We start from the raw sequence: 23,890 nt of genomic DNA, 5'->3' as shown, positions 1-23,890 counted from the left end.
CATTTGCACCACAGAACTCCATGGTAGCAGCATGTGCCCCCAAATCAGGAGCTGGACTTTATGGCTTGGAGCCATCTCTAGTCAGTAGGAAAAGGACTAATTTGAAAATGCAGAGGGCTTCTAAGTGTTCTGTTCATAAGTTACTAATATTCTTTGTCCTTCCAGGGAGTAGAAATTAACTAACAGATCCCTCTCCCTGAGGCTATGCTCATATCTTCATGCAAACAAATTGCTCAGGCTTGTGCTTCATAAGAATCGCAGGGGAAGGATAAATCAGCATGTGCTAGATTGAAAAGGACAAGGGTAGTTAGGAAGGAAATGTTACTTTTAAGAAACTATTATAAAAAAGCATTTTAAAAACCACTATGCAAACGTAGAGAGTCTTCTCAAAGGCCATTGCAGGCTCTGAATCTCTTTTACTGCATAACCTGTCTTGCCTAATGCCCCCCACATCTTGCCCTCAATTTCCTACTTCTGATTAGCTTTTTTTCTCTTTAGTGACTGTCCTCTCCTGTTTTAGGTGGCTGACTTTTCCAGTATAATCCTAGTGCACTGCGTAACTAAGGCACGATGCTTTGTGCTTTGAAACTCAGTTTGATTTTTTTGTGATTATAACCGGTCAGTTCCAAATCCAAGTCACCATATAAAGTAAAATTATGTGCTACCATCCCAGGAAGCTAAAAATAGCTATCAGGGAACAGACACCAGGAGCAGATGATTAGCTAATGTTTATTTTATTGCACACTCAGCACATTGACTGTTAAATAGTAATTTGCTAGATTGCCTGCCATGAGACAGGGACCATCACCTTTGCCAGTCTGAGTGCAGAAAGCTTCAAATCCAAGTTGCCTAATAAAATATAGTGATGATTTGCATATTTAGGTAGCTATGTACCTTTAAAAATCTGGTCCATATGGAATGGTGGTGGGTGACACAAGCCCCAATATAAACATATAGGTAAGATACAATTATAAAGAAGGTCTCACCTGCGAAATTTAGAGGCCCAGATTTAGGGTTTTGATCTCCAGAATTAAGTTCCCTGTGTTTACATGAGAGCTGCTTTAGGATCTCACACAGGCTTGCTAATACAATACCAGAGATACATGAATGTAGATTAGCACTTATTTTACTTGGGGAATTGATCGTATCCTAAGAACTGTTTCTTTTTATGATGAGAGCAAGTCTGGGCACTTGCAGGATACATACATGTTCATATTTCAAAGCTCATCTACTGGAAAGGTGGCAGATATTTTAATACTTTGCATCCTTGTTTCAATTCATTATTGTAATGTTGCTTCTGCTGTATTAATTGTTTGTTTCAATTTAGGAAAACAAAACAAAAAATGACACATCTGCTGAAATACAATGTTTAATTTCCAAACTCCCTCTGCAATGGGTGAATGTGCATGCTTGCAGACAGTATCCTTTTGCTTACATAGTAGATTTTACCTCTGCAAACTGGGCAGCAGGACTCTGGAACAAAAACTGGGAAAGAGCATGTTAATTTAGGGCAAGTCTTCAGGCCACAATACACGTTCCCTTCCTGCCATTAAAAACAAAGACAATTAAGAAATGATTTCTGCATTGATTCATAGGTATTATGCATTTACATTTTAGGCTTATGCTCACTACCAGGGAGATCCATGCTGCCGCAATCGATGCAGCAGGTGTCGATTTAGCGGGGCTAGTGAAGACCTGATAAATCGACACCTGAGCTCTCTCCTGTCAACTCCAGTACTCCATCTTTCAGAGAATAGTAACGTAAGTCGATGGGAGAGCGCCTCCTGTTGATGCAGTGCGGTGTAGACACTGCAGTAAATTGACCTAAGCTATGTCGACTCCATCTACATTATTCACGTAGCTGGAGTAGTGTAACTTAGGTCGACATAGCCCAGTAGTGAAGACAAGCCCTTATACAGATTTGAATCTGGCTCTGTACATTAACATATGTGCCACTCTAACATCTAGAACGGGGGCGGGCAAACTTTTTGGCCTGAGGGCCGCATCAGGTTTTGGAAATTGTATGGAGGGCTGGTTAGGGGAGGCTGTGCCTCCCGAAACAGCCAGGTGTGGCCCAGCCTCCGCACCCTATCCTCCCACCAGGGACTCCTGCCCCATCCACCCCATCCTCCTCCTCCCCTGACCACCCCAGCAACCCACACCCTGACTGCCCCCTGCCACCCCATCCAACCCCTTCTCTTATTCCTGACTGTCCTCCACCGGACTCCAGCCCCATCCAACCACCCCTCCTCCCTGAGTGCCCCCAAAACCCCTGCCCCTGGCTGCCCCCGCTGCCCCATCAAACCCCCACTCCTTCCTGACTGCTCCCTGCACCGATTCAACCCCCTTGTTCCCTGCCCTCTGATCGCCCCGATCCCTATCCACACTCCCGTCCCCGACTACCACCCTGAACTCCCCTTCCCTCTATCCAACCCTGCTCCCTGCCCCCTTACTACGCTGCCTGGAGCCAGCCACCACACAGCACAGAGCACCGGATCAGGCTGCGGCTCTGCAGCTGCGCTGCCCAACCGCCCAGAGCATTGTGCCAGCGGCACGGCCTGCTGAGGCTGCGGGGGGTGGGGGGGCGAGGGAGGGCCCGGGGTGAGCCTCCCAGAGCAGGAGCTCAGGGGCCTGGCAGGAGGGGCCCGCAGACCGGGTGTGGCCCACAGGCTATAGTTTGCCCACCTACAGAAACAGGATATTGCACTGAAAAGTATTCCTTAACTGTTTTTCTAAAAACATAAAACATTAACAAACCATTCTACAGAATATAGTGCTCAGGAAATGTGCCTAACATATACCAGAAGACTCAACCCACAAGAGGTACAACGCAGGCGTTGTCATAGTGCAAGCTTCCAACTCACTACCCCATCAGTGAGTTTCAGCCTTGACCTGGAGGGACTGCATTTAGCAGTGACCCAGTAGTGTAATCTCCAGGTCCATTCAGTACTTGACCTGTTGGGCCAGACAGCTACCGAGATGGTTCCTTAATGCAAAATTTGCTGGTGACTTGATCAAATGAAGGTCCAAATGTGGCCAATATTTGTCCAGGAAGGGGTGCATAGACTGAACCTATTTCAGTTCACAGAGTGGCTTTGAACAGTCACTGGAAGGTGACAACTATTGGTTACTGCAAATTGAATTGATGACCTAGTGGGTTAAAGTTCTGTGGCCCATTGTCAATCCCATGAGCCATCCAGTTCCCACTTGTAGGAATCTTTATTGGATTTAGAATAATTCTGGCTTCTTTTAGAGAGCCAGTGTTGAACTTTCCATAGTCCGGTTGACATAAAACTATATATACTCCAAGTAGCAATATTCTACCAGCCACCTAACTACTTTAAGTGTGTGCAGTGTGGGGTCACGTACAGAGTGTTCACAATGGGGTAGATTTTGTTTACTGTGTTTGGAGTAGGAGGCAGAATGGTATTTACCTGGTGCTGCATATTGGCTCTGATTATGCTTTTATATGTCACTGTTCACTACTGACTTTCAGCCTCCACTGCTCAGGTACTACTGTACATTAGTTAAGATTCAATATGCTGGTCTCCTAGCAAAGAGAATCTAGCAAAACATACAGCAGGGTTCAATGAAATTCTTACTTACTGAGCAGCTGCACTGAGCACACTGGTTGGGTTGTCTATTCTGAAAAAGCCCTTCTGCCACAAAGAGTTCCCCGTGGTGGTAGGTGGTGCCATTGTATTCACAGGATTTCCCAGTGATTTTACTGCTTATGGAGAAAAGTGAATCCTCTGGAACAAATGAGAATAAAAAACATTTCATTAAAAAAATACTTCATAAGTTGCTCAATCATGGGTGTAGACAACTGGGAGCTTTTGGTGGCTAAATTGCATTAATAAATAAAAGAAACACTGAGTTTGGAACAGAAGCTTGTTTATGACTTTATTGAAAGTGGGCACATTTAGTCATGGTACAAATCTACTCATTACAGCAATATTAAACAGCTATTTTATTTTTTTGACTTTAGAACCCCTGATTTAAAAAAAAAAAGCTGTCTCTGCCCTTGTTAGTCTTCACAGATCTATAGTCAAAATGCAATAGCAGCATTGATAGCGTGATTTCAGACTGCTAGAGTACTTCTACTGAAGAAGGTGTGTGTCGGCTTTGCTAATGACACTGTAGTGTTTGCCAGCTAGTGGGATGGGTGGCCACAGTTAGGAACTGACTTAGCACAGGTTATATTGTATGTAAGATTTCTCTAGGGTGGGCTAAATATCTAATTTTTTGGTTCACTGGCAATTAAAAAAAAATAGCATCTTCAAGTTGACCCACAAGGAAACTTAGAGGAAAAGTTAGGGGGTCGGAGGTGTCTATTTCATTTTACCTAAAATAAAACTTTTTATTTCAGTTTTGAGGATTTTTAATAGTTTTTAACAACGTTGAAAGAAATTTAAAAACAAAGACATTTTGAATTGAAACATTGTTTCAAATGTTTTGATTTTTTAGGAATTTTTGTTTAGCTTTTTTCAACCACAACAATTTGTGAAATGTTTCAATCAATCCAAATCTTTTTTTTTTTTTTTTTTTTGTGTGAAAACATATTGTGAACAAAAAAATCACCCAGCCTTGGTTTCTCCTTTTGGGAGAACCAATATTATTTGCATTGTGGTAGTGCCAAGGAGCCCCAGGCATGGACCAGCACCCCCCTGTGTTAGATTCTGTACAAACACAGAACAAAGAGACAGGTCCTGCCCCAAAGAGCTTACAATCTTACATTAACAAGGAAGTATAAAGAACCATGTTAGCAACCTGTGGTATAGCTTACCTTTGCCTGTGCATGAGGCAATAACACGGCTCTAATGCTGCTGTTAGGTAAAATCATGTTGTCTGCCCTGTGCAATAAGGTCATGGTAGAACTCTGTTACCAGCAAATATGCCCGAACATAGTTGTGCCTTGGAAGTCTCTGTTTCCAGTGGCTTCCGTGCTTGCCTTTTTTCCTAGCATTGGCCAAGGCTGTCAAAGTGACACATTTCATCTGAACTAAATGTGCATAATTTTGTTAAAGCTGATGTTTGGTTGCCTGCAAATTATTTTCAAATATTCAAATTAACCCATTAAATTTGCATACATAATCACATACAGAGCTGCCCTGAACTTGGCAGCCATGATCCAGTTCTGGGCCCTGCTGCCTCAGCTCAGCAGAACTATTAGCTAGGTTTTCTTTGTCTTGGCTTCTGTGCCAACCCCAACCCCAGCTCTAGTGAAAACAGCCTAGGGACTGCTCTAACTAATGCCTGTTGACAAAATTCCCAAAGAGGTTGTCGGCCAGCTTGCGAATAGCTGGAGTGTGGCATGGTCAGACTATGATCGAAGTATTCCTGATGGGCCTCCCCAGTCTCAGAGGAATCCTCATTTGGGGAGCCGTGGGCAGTTTCTGCTTGCTTTGTGCTGCCTGAGAGGAGTGGGGCTGTGACTCTGGCACTATACATTTACATTTGTCACTCTAGCATCCAGAAATGGGCACAGGCATTTTTAAGTAGTAGCTCCCTAGAAATAACAGTGCAGTGATTGTTCTCTGGAGCCAGAGAATCACTTCAGATTTCAAGGAATGCAGCTGACATTTCACTTGGTGGGTTTGGGGTTTCACATAGGAGAAACCTGAGCTGCAACATCATGGTTTGCTATAGCATTTTAATATCTGCCAGATCGTTTCATATAAAAACCTCTCCAAAATTAGTATGTCATCAAAGAATGTAGGTTTTTTAGCTGAGCACTCAACTAAGGGAGCAAGAGTTTTTAGACTATAGGCAATGGATTTAAATTGATATTTAGAACCCTCCATAAAAGAGTTTGTTTTGGTATGCTGGCACCATTGCATATTAATAATCTTTTCAACATGCGAGAAATTAGTAAATGTCAAATAGGAATGTACTGTGTGCACAAACCTCAACATTTTAAGGTCTGGTATGTTAGTGCAGGACCTACAACTATGACAAAGGGAATTGGAGGAGGAGAAGCTATGTAAGCCAAAGCACTAGAGGATTTAGTGCTCTTAAATGACCCTTTGTACATCATGTACACGGAGTATCTTTTTTTAGGAGATGTTTTTACTATTTGCATTTCCACTCTGTGAAAGGCCACAGCTTGCAGTTATTTCAGCTCCACAAACGGCCCCCTGTGATACTGTAAAAGCAAAAGGGAAATGCATGGCTGAAGCATGGATACTAGATCTCATGCAGAGCTCCAATCTTTCTCTTCACCGATCTTTCAACGTACTCAAGTTTTATGTCCTTGATATTCTTTATGGTGGATGACATGTATGGTTATGTGGAAACCTGTCTTGGTCAGCGATATTCAACAGTCTAGGAGCAGAATTTTCATGTGTCCATATTCTGGTACCTATTATTAATATACTTCAGACATGAAAGGTAAATCAGTCTCTTGATTGTAATTCTGAAAGAGAAGAGTCTCTTCCAAAACCTGCTGCTGCTAGAAGTACCGTCTTGGTGGCTGCTGATCAGCACTGGCTTCCATTTCTGTTCTTGGAGATGCTGTTGTTTCCAGCTACTTGTACCATCTTCGGCCAGTGTAGGAGCATTTACAATATCTAGAGCCAAGAAATAAAACTCAATTTCCTACCATAAGAAAAAGAACTGCAAGTGTAGAAAATCACCAGGTTCTATACATGTCCAGAGCATAGAAAGGGGGACCCTGCTAAAAAAAGAAATAGAAAACAGGATCTGAGTTCTCAATCACTAGCTTGCTAAGATACTGTAAGGAAGGCAAGAAACAACTAAAACCTTAAAGTTTGAAAGGTAGCTGATGGCTTGTGGCCTCTTTTAGAGGACTATATATGTCTCTGGCAGAAGGGACCCTCTGAGATATAGGAGAGATGTCACTGAGAAATGGGTGTCAAACATAAGGGAAAATGTAGAATGGGGGAAGCCTATTACTGTACAGACCACTGTACCTTTAAAAATATTTATATTTGAAACTTTCATACAGAGTCACATCTTACATTGTAAATAACACAAAGCTATGACCCAAGCTGATCCAGGAGATGTGGCACTTTGATTGTTGCTGTGTGGATTAATTTTTTAATGTGTATTCTGGAGTAGCTCTCTCTAATTAGACGCAATCCTTGAAATTCATAAGAATAATCACTCAAGGCAAAATTTGGTGTTGTCTCGTGGTACATCGATACCAGACAAACCACAGCCAGCAGGACTGAAGTGCAGAAAAGGCTACTGGGGACTCTGCCTTCTCCAAAAAGTTGTGCAGGGATAGCTCCAGGGGCCCTCTGCAATTGACCTCATGGTGAGCATAAAAATGTAGCTAAAGGCTTCTGAGGGATGGATCCACACATTTGTAGCACACACAGTTTTCTGTGGGGAATGAATGGTCCACATGCTTCTGACCTGTGCAGCTTTCCTGGCCACATAACAGCCCTGGCATGTAGCACACCATGCTCTTGTAATGTCACTGGCATTTGCAGGAGCTGTCCCCGATCAAGATACAAGCCATGTGTTAATGCTGCCTCTGCAGCATATTGCTGTGTCCATTTGGGAAGTTGTTTTCTAGGCACCTGTCCATAGTCTGCAGTTTGCAAAAACCAATGCTTGCATGAGCTCCCTGTAACTTTTTCAGAATAAGAAAGAGTGTTGGATGCAGTGAATAAATTTTACTGCAGATATCTTATATCCAGTAAGTAACATTGCTAAATAAAATCACCATCACCCCTCAAAACATTGAATTATGGTCAATGTTATTATGTAATTACGTTAAGTAATTATGTTTGTTGGGAGGTGGAAGGGAAGACTTTCTTTGTAAGATAGTTTTTTCTTCTGGAAGAAGATTCTCTTGCATGCGGATCTATAGAACTATTGTGGAGTCCCTGTAGTTTCTCAGGACAGCAGCAGGTGGAGGAAATCATTCTGCAACTGACAAACCTGCAACTGCATTATCTCACTAGTGAGTCTAGAGACCGAAGTGAAGACTGACTGTTTCCACTGGCAGAGTTACATCGCCGGAGGTTACAGCGCCACTTAGAGAGCGCTGAAGGGAAACTACTATTGTGTGTTCACACTGTCAGCTGCCTGTGCAATAGCGTGTTAACACTTGCAGCAGCAGTATTTGGAGTGGTGCACTCTGGGCAGCTATCCCACAGAGCATCTCTTCCTCTTCTGTCGCTAAGAGTTGTGTGAAGGCAAAGAGTGTCATGGAACATCCAGGGTCCTGTTCCAATGCCTCGTGATGCATTGCTTTGCATCCCAGCAATCCCTGTGCTTCCATCCGCATTTGGAGCCATCTTTCAACGGTTTGTGTACTGTGCATTCTGCCTCTGTAGTCTGCAGGACCAATATGCTGCTCACTCTCACTAACGCGTTGCTCCTTAAACTACAAGAGCAAGAGGAGTTTGACATTGATCTCGTCATGTGTAGTAGCTACGACACGAGATTGCTTGTGGCATTCATGGAGGTGCTTACCACAGTGGAACACCGCTTTCAGGCGTGGGAAACAAGCACTGAGTGGTGGGATCACATCGTCATGCACATCTGGGATGACAAGCAGTGGCTGCGGAGCTTTCAGATGAAGAAAATCACACTCATGGAACTGTGTGATGAGCTCACCCCAGCCCTGCAGCACAAGGACACAAGAATGAGAATGGCCCTGTCATTGGAGAAACGTGTTGTGATTGCACTGTGGAAGCTGGCTATTCCAGGCTGCTACCGATTGATCGCTAACCAGTTCGGAGTAGGAAAGTTGACCGTGGGATGCGTGTTGATGGAAGTGTGTAGGGTCATTAATTGTATCCTGCTCCGAAAGACCATGACTCTGGGCAATATGTGTGACATTGTGGATGGCTTTGCAGAAATGCGCTTCCCTAACTGCAGAGGGGCACGCATATTCCAATTCTGACACCAGACCACATAGCCACTGAATACATTAATCGGAAGGGGTATTTTTCTATGGTTCTCCAGGTGCCTGTGGATCATTGTGGGCATTTCATGGACATTAACACAGCCTGCTCCAGAAAGGTGCATGATCACGATAGGGAAAGTCGAAATGTCCATTGTGATCTTGGGAAACCCAGTCTACCCCTTAATGCCATGGCTTATGGAGCCATACGGGGGAACCTTGATAGCAGCAAGGAGCGGTTCAGTAACAGGCTGAGCAAGTGCAGAATGACTGAGTGTGCTTTTGGCCATTTAAAGGCCCGCTGGTGCTGCCTATATGGGAAGCTGGAACTGGTTAATGACAATATTCCTATGCTTATAGCCACATGCTGTACACGCCATAATATTTATGAAGGGAAGGGCGAAAGCACTCATGGCTGGACTGCTGAGGCTTAGTGCCTGGAGGCTGAATTTGAGCAGCCAGAGACCAGGGCTATTAGAGGGGCACAGCGTGGGGCCATAAGAATCAGGGATGCCTTGAGGCAGCAATTTGAAGCTGAAAGCTACTAATATTTGTTGCTGTGATTGGGAGTGCAGTGCTTGTAATGCCAGGAGATGATTGTGATTGGTGCAGATGATGCACTATGAAGGTTTAAGAAAATTGCCTATTGTTTTGCAGGGCTCTGTTTGTTTGCTTTCATTTAATAGAATAAAGATTGCTTTCAAACCAAAACAATTATTTTATTAAAAAACAACAACTGGTGGAGAGAGACAAACAAAACAAAACAAAAAACACATCAGCACTGTGAGGGATGGGGGAAGGGAGGGTCTCAGGAGAAGGTGGGGTCCCAGGGTGGTATAAAGATTTGTGTATGTTCAGGTATACCCTGTGCAACTTTGTCCTCTGGAGTACAGTGCAGCGGGTACTGTCCTTCAGCAGGGCTAAACTGCAGAGGGATGGGTGTTGAGTGCAATGGGTACTGGGACTCCACAGGGCTGGACTGTGATGGGGCAGGAGTGGAATGCAGCAGATACAGACTGGAGCCAGGAGGTTGATAAGAGTGTGTTGGTGACGCCTGGGGATTGTGACAGAGGCTGCAGGGGACGGCGGGCATGGAGCTGCTCGGTTTGCAATGCTAGTAGCGCCTGAGACTTGTCCGCTTGTAGCTCTATAATGTTTAAGAGCTGCTCCGTGGCTTCATTCTGGCATGCTGCATTCTCCTTTCAGTCCCTCTTCTCGCTGTCCTGCCACGCCTTCAATTCTTGTTTTTTGGCCCCGGAGGGCATCATGACATAATGCAGAAAGTCCTCCTTAGTTTTTCGTGGCTGCTTTCTAATTCTGCGCAGCCATTCAGCCAATGATAAGAAGGACGGAGGCTGCGCTCCCAAGGTCATATCTGTGAAGCCAAAATGCAACATTTTACAGAAGCAGTATTGTTTGCAACACAAAGACCATTAATTCAGTGATTTAAAACACAGCCTCTATTCTCATACCTGTCACTAACTGGCTGACCCCAGGCAAGCACACATGAGCCATCAGACCTCCAAATGGTGAGTAACCACAGGGGCAGAGGAAAACAGTGTTCCAGGACCGTACTGTACACTGGGCACATGGCTCTTGGAGGGAGCCAGCACTGGGGGGGTGGGGGTGGGGCTTATAATCATTACTGTTCCCAAATTTTCCACAGGCTGCGTCCATTATGGAAGATATCTTGCTGCTGAGGGTGAGCAGGGTATCAAGGGAGGGTCTTCTCCAAGACTTCTGCCCTTGCCCTTCTGCAGCTTGCCTGTGTGCAGCAATGGTCCCCTCCCTCCACTCCACCAGTGATGGCAGAGTGGTGTGGGAAAGTTACCTTTAAAGGGACAAGAAACAGAGCTGTTCTGCCAAAGAACCTACAGCAGTGGATTTCCCAGTATCTCCATGAGCATTTCATGGAGATCTCTGAAGCAGATTCCTGTGAAGTGAGGGAATCAATCAATATTATGTTCCGCTACTCAGACTAGGCATGTGGTGGTACACACTCCATACAGACACAAAGCTGCTTTCTGCAACCCTCCTGCCCCCAACAACTCGCTTCAATGTTTCCCCAAATCAAAGTAACTTACCAGGGGCCTCCTCTCCTGTTTGCACTTTGCCAAGCTCTGATCACTGTGACTGTCTCCGGGGTAGAGAAGAGCTCCTGGCTGCATGCATCTGTGACCTCCAAGCCATCCTCTGCCTCTGGGTCCCCCTCCCACTCCACATCCTCATCCAAGATTTCCTCCTCCTGGCTCGGTCCACTCATGACTGACACGGGAGCCACCAAGTATTGCATCCAGCTCTTTGTAGAACTGGCAGCTTGTGGGCGCAGCACTGGAGCGACGGTTTGCCTCTTGCACCTTGTGGTAGGCATTCTGCAGCTCCTTCACTTTGACCCTGCACTGAAGTGTGACCTGGTCATGGCCCCTTTCATGCATCGTGAAATCTGTCTGTAGGTATCATAGTTCCTACAGTTGGGGTGCAGCTGGGGCTGGACAGCCTCCTCTCCCCAAATGCTGATGAGGTCCAGCAGCTTGGCATTGCTCCAAGCGAGAGATCGCCTGGTGTGTGGAGCAGATATGGTCACCTGGAAAGATGCACTAAGACCACTGAATGCATCACCAAGCAAACAAGAAGGGGACGTTCAAAATTCCCAAGGAATTTAAGGGGTGGGGCTCATGGTTGGTCATCTGAGGGCAAAGCAGTAGAGTTCAAACTGATGACCAGAGAGGCAAGAACAGCATTGTGGGACACCTCCTGGAGGTGCTGTAGCTCCAGCGCAAAAAGCTGTATGCCTCACATCGGGGTGGTTTTTTTACAGTCCTGCAACTGTGCAGTTTCTGTGCACTAAGTGGCTTGGCAGTGTGTACACCTTGGGAGTTACAGCACAGATACTTGCCTTACTGTGTAGAAACTTGCCAGTTTACACAAGGCCTGAGAAGCAATAGTAGCTGCCTTTGCATCTGGAGGAAAGTAGGGAGGAGAGAGAGGGACCCAGCATTCAAACAGGATGCTGACACTGCATCTAATCCTGATCTGGACCACATTTTCCAACACCATGGGCTTGGCTTTCATCTGAAAACCAATCCACAGTCAATGCTATTTCCAGGCTAATTAAAATGAGTAGATGTCTCTGACTGATGCACAAAGTATGGAAGGGCAAGGCAGGGTGGGGATAGAAGAGAAGGTTGTGAAGTGATGGGATGATGGACCTCTCTCTGGACAAGCTCAAGACTGCAACTCCAGCTTGGTTCCTCTAATCTCTGTTCTCGGCTCAGAATTAAGACTTCTGTTAATTATGTATTGCTCCGCATGAGACTCTTTTCTGTCTATTAAAGCTGAAGCAAAGAGGACAAGAAACTGAATGAGATCATCAGGAACACATTTAGTGACTACGTGGGATGGGCCTCTCTACTCATCACAAAACCAGCATGGACATAGTGGTATCTTGGTATCTAGGTCTTAATAGCACATCAGTTGGGAATTGAATTATTTGCCCCAGGATCCTGATACCACTGAAGTCACGGGCAAAACCATGCATTGCACATTCACTTCCCTAATGTAGGACTGGACCCTTAAAGGACGGCTGTAAACCCTGGGAACAAAGACACTTTCTTTCCGCTGAGGCTATAAAACACTTTACCCTCCATGTTTCACCTCCCCTGCCCTGATACTTTGGGGGCTGACAAAGGAGAATTCGGAACGAACCCATTTCATTAAGAGGATTTACACAGACGATTTACCTGATATTTTCCATACGCAACTAATTACTACAAAGATATCCAACACCATTAAATACCATGCAAAGCTGTGAGAGCAATCCTTATTAGGAAACAGGGTTCACAGATATGGGCTATATGCAGTACTGTATAGATGCAGCTAATTAATCTAATCCAGTTTTCACACATCTCAACTGAGGTATGGAATGACACATGCTGATATCGGCATTCATGCCAAGTTCTTCCAAAACACAAACTGGCACTTACTAAAATTAGGCATAATCACTCTACGTTCACATTCTTCAGGAGAATAGGATATCAGGAAGGAATCTGAAGTCCTCTAATTAGGCACATAGAAAAGAATTGAGAAGGCATGTTTTACTATCCGAAAGACAATCACACAAGAGGAGAAAGGGAGAGAGAGAAATGGCACCAGACAGAAGTTATATATAGACATACAGTATAAACAAAGCCTCCTTATAATTTTAGGCAGATGCTGTTTGTGTAGAGGAACACACACTCTCACATGCAGTCTCCAACATTCAATTGTATGTCTTTCATTGCAGTCATAGCAATGCAGGCTCCGATACTGCAACTCCTCATTCCCAAGCATAATCTCAAGCATCTAACTAGTCCCATTGAAGTCAGTAGGACTACTGCTAAAAGATAAGCACGTGCATGATCAAAGCCACAGACATAAGGTCATATTCTCCCCTCTATGGTCACCACAAGACTTATGAACCACTTAAGCGCTCAAAGCAGGGGAGGACTTCACCCTAGGTCATGAATCCTAACAGGATTTCATAGGCACATGAAGGAGAGTGTGTTATGGCTTCTCTGTTACAGGCCTAACTTCTTTGGTTGATCGAAGGAGAAATACAAATGTGTGAAATGATCTACTGAAGGAACTGGGATGCATGGCTGAGCAGTATATCGGATAGCTCCATTTGGAGAAGAGAGAGTATTCATGCACTTGCAGTTGCACCAGAGAATTGGACAAGGCACAGGCTCTAGACTGTATAAAGATCTTCCTGGGGCAAATAATTCAATAGATTAATTAGCAGCAGCTATACAGTACTGCATATAGCCCAACCCTGTTTCCTAATAAGGATTGCTCTCACAGCTTTGCATGGCATTTAATGGTGTTGGATATTTTTGTAGTAATTAATTGCTTATGGAAAATATCAGGTAAATCATCTGTGTAAATCCTGTTAATGAAATGAGTTCATTCTGAATCCTCCTTTGTCAGCCCCCATAGTATCAGGGCAGGGGAGGTGAAGAATGGAGGATAAAGTGGAAAGAATGTGTCTTTGTTTCCAGGGTTGACAGCCGTCCTCTAAGGGTCCAGTCCTACATTAGTGAAGTGAATGTGCAATGCATGATTTTGCCTGTGACTTCAGTGGTATCCGGATCCAGCCAATATTTATCTGTTGGTAATTGCGTTTGTGTTAGATAATGCCAAGAGGATAAGATGTGTGACCAGGCTTAACTATCTTAATATGGAAATAAATTTACCTTGAAAACTGATTCAAAGGCTGCATCTACCTATAGCACTCTCAAGTTCAGAAATAGGCGACAGAGTGCACTGCCATATCAAAATGTTCTGTTGGCTTCAAATATTCTTTTTTTTTAAAAAAGGGAGAAAATTCAACGTCCACTGAAATAAATGAATTCACAAATATCAGTGTTCTCTTTCTACAAACTTTGACTTTCAGTCAGTACTAATCTAGGTGGCATGTTGTACACCCACATGCCATATACACTGAGCATGAGATCCCAGCTCATTGAAGTGAAGCAAAACTCCCTTTGACTGTGTGAGCAAAATTTATCTGATCCAATAGTGGGTAGTAGCTTGTGAGAGGTCAGCACCTGGGAAAGGGGCCATCAAGCCAATGGACCTGACCAGTTTAAAATACCTTCTGCAGGTTGCTGTCCTAGTGACCCTGTGCCCATCCCTCCCCTGCAGTCCCAAAATAGGGCATGCGCCCTGAGGAAAGGATGTTTGGCTCTTACTCTTGCTACTTCCAGCTGATGGAACAGCCCTGGGTGACCTGGACAGCCATGTATAGGGTCAGGCAGGCCTGAGAATGCTCTAACTTATACCATGGCCTGAATTAGTCACCATTCTGCCAAAGAATCAGAGTGCCAAATAGGTGGCATATAGCCCTTTGCCCCCTGCACGCTTAGAGTCTGTGCTGCAAGCAGCTTGATCAAACCTGGGGTAGGCCCCTATGCCAGGAAGAGTCTTCATCTCAGTACTAGTGTTATTCCAAATGAAGTATATTAAAAATTAGAATCCAATCAGAAACTCTCCAATTTCAGACTCTACCCCATACTGTCCATGAGCCAATAAAATATGATAACTATGGATCAGAAACAGACTATTCAGTATCAGTGACACATTTGTAATGGAAGAATAAATAAGAGCTGAGAATTTGATCCATACAAATCCAAAACACAGCTGCAGGAGATTTAAAGAGATGAGGATAGCATCTTGCAGCAAGAGATTTATCAGACTTGCTACAAGAGTTGATAGACAAGGCAGACCTGATTTTGGTCTGTTAGATAGATGTAAATCTGGAGTGACTCTTGCCTTCTTTCCTGAGATGAGAATCTAACCAGGAGTGGGTCAGTTCTGGCTTTATTTATACTAGAGACTATATTGAGACTATATTGTTGCCCCTCCTAGCCCTGACAGCTGTTTGTTCAACCTAAAATTTTGTTTTAAAAAAAAAAATTATGCTTTTTGTTCTTTAAAAAAACCTCACGTTTATATGGGAAATAGATCAAATAAATAATAGTTTGTGTATATATCAAGGCATTTTACTACAACAGAGAGGGTTAAATTCTGCTTTCATCTCTCCTCTAGCAGCCCCACTGACTACGAGGAACAATGAGAGCAGTAGGGTTGTAAGAATGTGTCTGAGAGCAGAATTTGTACTGAGGGACCCAATTCATCATTGTCTTTTGTGCTCTTTATACTTGCAGGGCTGGTGCAAAGTGGCTGTATAGCAGTTATAAGTTCTCCATCATCCTGGGCATACCCAAGGTGCCACATCTAGGCACAGAGCCATTTCTGCCAGCAGCACCATACTTCTGCAGCAGCCCAGGGTGCATAAGGTCTTCCGTGGTGGGTGCTCACCAGAGAGGGTAGGTCAGGAAGGGGGAAATAGCCAAGGCAGAGCTGTGCCATGATGATTCTGCACGGTGGCGAAGTCTTGTAGCGGCCATTGTTAGGCTGACCTGAGGGCTGCCTCCCATGCCTGCTCCAGATGCTGCTTCTCTCTTTCCTTGCTCTGGCACCAGCACCAGATCAGTGATGAAAATGCCCTTATGTTTATACACCCTGTACCCTCAGTTTTTACAGGCATTACTTTTAGGGCCAGCTGCTGCAGTTCTCACTCACACAGACGCCACACTTTACACTTAAGCCTGAGTATAGGTTGTAGAAGACTTTGCTCAATCGTCTAGCATCTGCAGTCTCACTTCCATTTGTAGAGCTGCCTTACTTCACTCAAGATGGGATCCAGATCTCAGTCCAGAAGCTCAAGTCTGGGAAGGTGCCAGAAACCCCTGAGTTTCTGGAGACAGGTGAGAGTAATGTTGTACCATGGCTGCATAGCTTCCTCCAGAGCAACTGGCAAACTAGTATTATCCCTGATGACTGGAAGAAAGGAGTCATTCTGCCTCTGTTCAAAACAGGCAATAAAGCTGAAGGTGGCAACCATGGGTGGCTCTAGGCATTTTGCCTGTGGAGGCCTGCAGGAGGTCCACGGAAGCTGCGAGACCAGCGGACCCTCTGCAAGCAACCTGCCTGCTGCCCTCGCGACGACCAGCAGAGTGCCCCCAGTGGCTTGTTGTCCCAGGCACGCGCTTGGCGTGCTGGGGCCTGGAGCTGCCCCTGGTGGCAACTATAGTGTTACACGGTTGTCAGTCCCTTGGAAAGTCTTTGCTTCCATGTTAATATCTAGAATCCATGATGCCCTTCGTGGAAAAGGCCAGGATACTCAATGCAGCTTTAGACCTGATCATTTCACTGTTGACCACCCGACCTTTACTTTTGAAGCAGCTTTTGGAGTAGACGGCTGAATTTAAGAAGCCGTGTGAGGCACTTATTATAGCCTTCCAACAGGTTCGTGATTCAGTTCATAAAGCAATTTTGTGGGATCTGATAAGGTGACTGGGCATCCCTTGGAAGATAGTATCATTGACAGAAGAGCTCTATAATGGAATGGAAAGCTGTGTTTAAGTCAATGGCAGATACATGTTGTGTTTTGCTGTCTCCACAGGACTCTGCTGTATTGTGGGCCCACGGTTGTTCAATATTGTCATTGATTAGTTGATAAGCTGTCAGAGGCATTGAGAGGACACCATTCTGCTCTGAGATCTCAAATATGCCAATGACATTGTCTTGTTAGCACAGTTTGGTGAATTGCTGTAGTTGATGGCCAGTCTGGTGGGGCAAGAAGCAGCACACATTGGTCTGGTTATTAATCTGAGATGAAACAAAGTCCCTGGCCATTAGCATCAAGTAGGCTCCAATTCCAGATTACAACCAGCTCAATATTAATCTGTCTAGATGGGACATCAAGCAGGTGGCACCTGTCAATATTTGGGCATGAGAGTGCTGGAGGATGCGCAAAAGATGTGAATACTTGTATAGCAACAACTGCTGCCGTGTTTTGGGGACGTTGTGACATCAAGCTTGTCACAAAGCTGTGGTTCTATCAAAACACCATTATACTAATGCTATTGTATGGCAGTGGAAAATGGGCATTTAGGAAGGCTGAAGAACATTGCATTGACATTTTTGGTTCTTGCTGTCTTTGTCAAAGCTGAACCCAGCAATGGCTTTCATCGGCCCTGGTTTGGTTTGGTGGCTTTTTAGGCCTGGACATGTTGTTAGAATGGAAGTCCAACAAATTCCGAAGCATATATACCACGAATGGTGTTACACGACTAGCAGTCACATGGTCTCCAAAAGCTTTGGTGGTGCATTCAAGATAGCTAGTGATAGACAAACTGAATATCAAGCCAGACCTCCTTTAGGACCAATCTGCAATGAGGCCATGTCCCTTTGAGATTTACCAGGATGATTATGATGACAGATTGTAGAAAGGGTTTCTCAAACAGGGGTCACTGCTTGTGCAGGGAAAGCCTCTGGCAGGCCAGGCTGGTGTGTTTACCTGCCCCGTCCGCAGGTCATGCCGATTGCGGTTCCCAGTGGATGCGGATCACTGCTCCGGGCCAATGGGAGCTGCTGGAACTGGTGGCCAGTAAGTCCCTTGGCCTGCACCGCTTTCTGCAGCTCCCATTGGCCCAGAGCAGCGATCTGCGGCCACTGGGAGCTGCGATCGGCCGGACCTGTGGACAGGGCAGGTAAATACACCGGCCCGCCAGGGGCTTTCCCTACACAAGTGGCGACTCCTGTTTGAGAAACCCTGTTCTAAGCACTCAGGACTCTGCATTCGCTCAGTTGCATTTGCTGATTCTCTAGCACTATCACCATCACTTCTACTCATGCTTAAAGGTGTTTCTGGGAGGGAAAAAATAGGGCCACATTCTGACCATCCTGACATGCATGGCTATGTCCTTATCACACTGCATGGAGAGGAGCTGGTACCAGGGACAATGCAAACTGTGCCTTTTCTGCATATGTGTTAAGGCTGCCACCGAACAACCCCCTTCAGAGAGTGGGTCTTCTGTGCTCCTCTCTCACAATGGCATGATGCTTCTCACCACTGCTCGCTCACCCGGTGCACCTTCCAATCCTGCAACTAATACAGCATTGGGTCTGGATGACTGAACTGAGCCCAAAGAATAGGAAAAAGCACCATCATCTTTCAGTGCCTGATTCTCTCCTGAGCACTATTTTATTAGACAAGACTGAGGCTAACCTCATCAGCTAGTGGGAGAACAAGTGTGTTCACACCACAATGTCATAAAGGATAAGTGATGCTCCTGTTTTATCTGACTGCAGAACTGTTAACAGATGGTTCCTTAGAATATGTGCTAACTACTTATGCTAAATAATCTATTCCACCTTGCATTTATCTCAGAGTTCCTTTCCCAGACCCAAAGAAGAGCTCTATGTGGCTTGAAAGCTTGTCTCTCTTACCAACTTTGTTGGTCCAATAAAAGATATCACCTCGCCCACCTTGTCACACATGTTTTATAGTTGTTTAGCATCAGAGCCAAATCCTGCTTCACCATCTATGGGATCATAGGAACCAGAGTTGGGGAAGACTAACTGTGTTTCATTAGCACAACGAATCTCCTAATGATTTATACAGTTTAGGTTCAAATAATATTTGTGATAGGAGACCTGTGGGGGATTTTTGCATAGGGTAACAGAGCAAATTGATTTTTCTCTCTCTAAAACTTCCTTTGCTTAATTTCATCTCTTTCCTCCTACTTATAGCCGTTGGTACTATTAGGTTCACAGCATACACACAGAGTTACATAAAAATGTCAACTACTCAGGCTGGAAGTTTGCAGTAACACTACTTTATTTCTTAGAATTCAGAAAAATAGCACACAAGAACCTGAAAACACACAAGGAAATAGCTGCTCCCTAAAACCAAGAGCCGCAACTCACCCCATCTTACTATAGACTGGCTGTCTTCAGACTGATGCTCCCAGACACTTCACTACAGAGGCCCATAGCCTGCAAGCAGGACCAGGAAACATCCCACTCTTAAAATGATAGCTGCAATTCCAACACAGTCCTCAGTACACCACAGGGACGCAAACTCCATTAAACTTAGTGATTTCATCTTCTGAATCATTCTTCTGTTCTATTCATTAGCATTTCTGGCGGTGGTGCATATTAACAACATCCCTTTTTCATAGGGGGCCTTATCTAAATTCATTGGGAGTCTATCTAGTCCATATGCAGATAGCCTTTTCCTGTTGTTCATGTATCACAATTTAATTTTATATAAATCTGAAATGTAAATAAAATATAAATAATGTGGTTCAGGGTCTGGAGTTTTTTAAAAGCAATTTAATTGTCTTGCTTTTGAGGAGTGGTTGAGGGTGACAATAAATTTCAATTGAAAAGCTATCCTCTATCAAACAGCTGTGAACACAAGTACTAACAGAATCCATATGAGCAGCTCTGAGATGCAGGTGTCAAAGATATTAAATCACAAAAACACCTTATATTAAAGTAACTTCAATGACTAGGCTAAACTCAGAAAGAACAAGGCAATTCAAGGAAGAGGGGAACATTTGGTCTTTAATAGAGCCGGCCCGTAGTGTGTGTAAGATCACACACCTCTTGAAGGGACCAGCAATGCTTTACCTAGGCAGTATGAGTTTCCAAACTGAGCTAAGGATGCTCTTTCAGTCTAAATGCTCAAGGATTTATTTTTAACTTTCTTGGGTTAAAGTCAGACTCTGTGTTATTTTAATATATTTTTGTGAGGTTCAATTTCCTGTATTTTCTTTTATGGTGGCATAAAAAATAGCCCAACAGAAGTCTGAGGGGAACTATTAAAAAAAAAAAAAAGGCTTTCCCTGTAGCTAAATTTTAGTTCATGCTCTAAGGCTGAACTGCTGTATAAATCATTTCCCCAGCCTTCCATGGTAGCAAACTGCATGGACTCGATGCATTTTGAGCTGTACTTGAAACATCCTGGAAGCTCTGTCGAATCTGTCTTTCACCAAATACCTTTGAAAAATTCTCAACCAGATATCACGGTAGTCCAAAGTGCTGAGAAATTGCAACCACCTAATCCGTGTATATAGATATGAGTTTATTTCAAGGCATGTTGTGTAGCTGATTTTCAAATAGACTTTTTTTTTAAATGACCAAAAGAAACTGGGTGTGACAATTTCACGTGGTGAGATTAACTAGCAGTGCTAATAAATCTAGTATTATAGGTGAACTGCAAAGCAACACTGAACGTTGAGTTAAACCCTGAGTAGTGGGAAGTATTGGAAACCACCCAGGAAAGCCTGTTCTCATTATGTTTCTGTTTCAGATTTGGGGCATCAAGAGGTTCAGATAAGCTTATTCTGAACTTTGGCTACTCACCTGAGCCAAACCTCCAGGGATTCTGAGGTTCATGTGTTGCTGGTAATGTGTAAATGAGCAATACCAGGATAGCTGCTAACTAATTTCTGATGCTCTATGACATTCTGACACGAGTCTTTCATACTCCATATTGTTAGAATATCAAACTCGCTCATTTTCCTGAGCTCTTGAGACTCTGACTTTTTCAAATGTCAATTGTACCATTTTGCACCTAACTTGTTTGTGCAACTGTGCACCCAGTCTTTGTACTGAGTTGCCCAGTAAGAGACTTCACTTGCTTTCTGAGCATGTAAATATCCAATTTTTACATGCAGGCATAATAATTGTGGAAATCAGACAAGCCTCGAACTAATCCGGTTCTGACCCTCTGCTCTGATTTCTGGCTCTGACTCTGTCTCAGCCCTTGGCTCTGGCTATAGTTCTATGCTCAGTCTTTGTTCCTGGTTCTGACCATCTTGATACTTGGCTCTGGCATTTAGACTCCAGTCACTGGGCCTGACTCCTGCTCCAACCACTAGACCTGACTCCTACAACCTGTTCTCCTGAGAGCTTGAGCAGCCCATTTAAAAGGAAGGGATGATTCAGGGAAATAGGGGTCCCGCTCTGTGAGCAGGGATCCCAATAGGACCAACATCTCCCTCTCAGGGATAGTGGGTGTTGTATAGCATCTGCAGGCACAGATTACAGTCCTGCAAGTTCAAGCCACACCATCTTCTGCCCCTGCCCTTGACCACCAACCAGCAAACAGATTCCACTATCAGATAAATTTGGCTGTGACTGCAACATCTTCCACATCTCTTTGTACAGCCTCTGTGATACCAGTCAGATACCAAGACTTCCTTGACATGTTTGACAAGAAGAAAGCGGATACCTTGCTGCCCCATCACAGTTATCACTGCCCCATTGATCTTCCACTGGGAACAGAGCTTCCCTTTGGCCACATCTGCTCTCTCAGAGACCAAGATATAGGCCGTCCAGGGCTACCTTCAAGAGAACCTTTGAAAGGGGTTCATATATCCATCCACCTCTCCAGCTGGGACATTGATATTCTTTGTAAAAAAGGATTGATCCCTGCCACTCTGAGTGGACTACAGGATGCTAAATAAGGTCACTGTTTGCAACCGGTATCCCTACCCCAAGTCAATTAACTCTCAGAGGCTTTGCTCTGTCAAGATCTTCCTGAAACTTGACCTCTGTGGAGCATATAACTTGGTATGGATCCAGAAAGGAGATGAGGGGAAGAGCACCTTCCATACCCAGTATGGACATTTCTAGTACTTAGTTATACTAAAGAAACATCAGGGTCCCTAGTAAAGGTAGTCTCATGCAGCTCCACATTTACAGTATGCACTGCAGGCCTCCCATCATTGTGAACCAGTGTACCATGGCACACAAACTTACAATATCCTTCCTTCCCACACGTCCAGCACACGGCATTTCTGGCACATAGCAGTTCTAGCCAGGCAGGCAATTGGCCAAGTGACCCATACTACCACAGTGGGTACAGCGAGGAGCCAGCAACTTTTGCTGTGGAGCAGGAGTAGGTGGGCCATGTGCCACAGACAACATGCAAACTCACATATGGTTTCATTGGGCTGCTGGCGAGCTTTAAAAAATGTTTTCCTCTAGCAGAACTGAATCTGCAATACTGAAACACTCACTGCAGCACTGCACAGCTGCATCAAAGGAGAATGTGGGCTCCAGGAGTCCACCATAAACATCAATGCCATCATGGCTTAAACAGTTCTCCAGCAAGAGTAACTTAGCAGCATGAAAGAGTTGCAGGATTGGTACATAGTTCAGAAAATTCCGAATAAAGTGTCACCAGTTAACAGACCTAGGATGAGTAGGCAGCGTGGGTTGCAGAATAGAACCACTGGTCGCCATAATGTAATGCTTTGATGCACTCCAGAACAGCAATCCCAGAACACAAGGGAAATTGAAGCAAGATGCACAGGTGGTCAATGAAAATATGTAATAGCCACGAACCAGTTAAGTCATCAGCAGTCTGAAGAAAACATAACAGTCCAAATGGCAGGTATATAGCAGCTGGCCCTGAGTAACTGCCCACACCCAATACACACAAAGGAGCTGGAATACTGAGTTCAGGGAGCAGGAACTAGGAAACAAACAGGAATGGGGTTCAGGAGCAACGAGAAGGAAGGCCACACCCCAGTCATCACAAAAAGAGCAGTGCTGCTTGCACAGCATGCTCCCCTCTTAGTCTCAACTCCCAGGAGAGCCTCTTTGCAGAGTTAGAGAAGGCTGGCAGGTGTCTGTGGGATATTTTCTCATCCTGGCTTTCCCCTCTCTCTCAGAGAATACCCTCATGGTGCAGAGAGGAGTAAATTGTTGCGGACAGCCTCAGTTTATGTCCCTGCCTCGGGTAATTCACTTGATCTCAGGGTTTTTTCTACCAGAGTCTTTCCTTAGTCTCTGCAGACTCTGCCACAGCTTTCCCATCATTGCAAGCACCTGCTGCCCTCGACAGGGAACTACCTGATGCATCCTAGATGTGCCTCATTCTGTAATCAGGGCTGATTAGCCCTGTCACAGAAAGCAAGTTGTCAAATGCTGACTGGGACCTTCGCTTAGCAAGGTCTCCTTAATAATGAGTCCCCTATTTGTTTGCCACTTGTGCCTTCCATATTTTAAGTCTTCCCTTTGGCCTGATGGGAGAATCTACAAGAAAATTCCCCAGTTTCAGCGTGTGGCATTTCTATTCCCCTCTGCTGGCTAGTCCCCATGTAGGGGAGAACTGGGCTTAATGGCAGGTGGGTGCTGGGGAGTTTTCATTTTGTTCCAGCTTTAGGAATATCTTCCAAACTGCAGGTGACATTCTATTCCTTTTGCTTCACAAAGACTTAATATCTCAAAAACTAAATTTTAATATAGCTTGTGGCTGAATTCTACTTTGTATCTGTGGTGCCTTCTGCTGATCGTATTGTGAGACACCAGTGAGAAGGCACTATATCAATATTATTTTCTACTGAATATGACCACACTGAGGGCAGGTCTACACTACAGGGTTAAATCAACCTAAGTTATGCAACTCCAGCAATGTGAATAACACAGCTGGAGTTGACGTAGCTTAGGTCGACTTATCGTAGTGTAACCCTTCTGCCCCTCTGAGTTGGCAGCAACAAGGGCCAGGTTCAGTATCCAGGGGTTCCGTTTCAATAACACAAGGCATAACCGGCTCGAGCCCCCACCCAGTGACCTGGGACACTTACATACCACACCCCCCTGGGC

At 44.7% G+C, this 23,890-nt stretch overlaps 1 protein-coding gene across 2 annotated transcripts in view; it reads right to left on the bottom strand.

The window, feature by feature from the left end:
• The window catches only part of CHRDL1 (chordin like 1), a 55,224-nt gene that overhangs the window by 14,657 nt on the left and 16,677 nt on the right, over positions 1-23,890 (bottom strand). For both annotated transcript variants that reach the window (XM_032766975.2, XM_032766974.2), the window contains 2 exons: positions 3,607-3,752; positions 1,450-1,543 (listed from right to left, as the gene is read on the bottom strand). In XM_032766975.2, the coding sequence (XP_032622866.1) occupies positions 1,450-1,543; positions 3,607-3,752 (240 nt within the window). The remainder of the gene's footprint in view (positions 1-1,449; positions 1,544-3,606; positions 3,753-23,890) is intronic.

Source organism: Chelonoidis abingdonii, chromosome 8 (genome assembly GCF_003597395.2).
Source record: "Chelonoidis abingdonii isolate Lonesome George chromosome 8, CheloAbing_2.0, whole genome shotgun sequence".
NCBI lineage: Eukaryota > Metazoa > Chordata > Testudines > Testudinidae > Chelonoidis > Chelonoidis abingdonii.
This window is presented reverse-complemented; position numbering and strand designations above follow the sequence as displayed.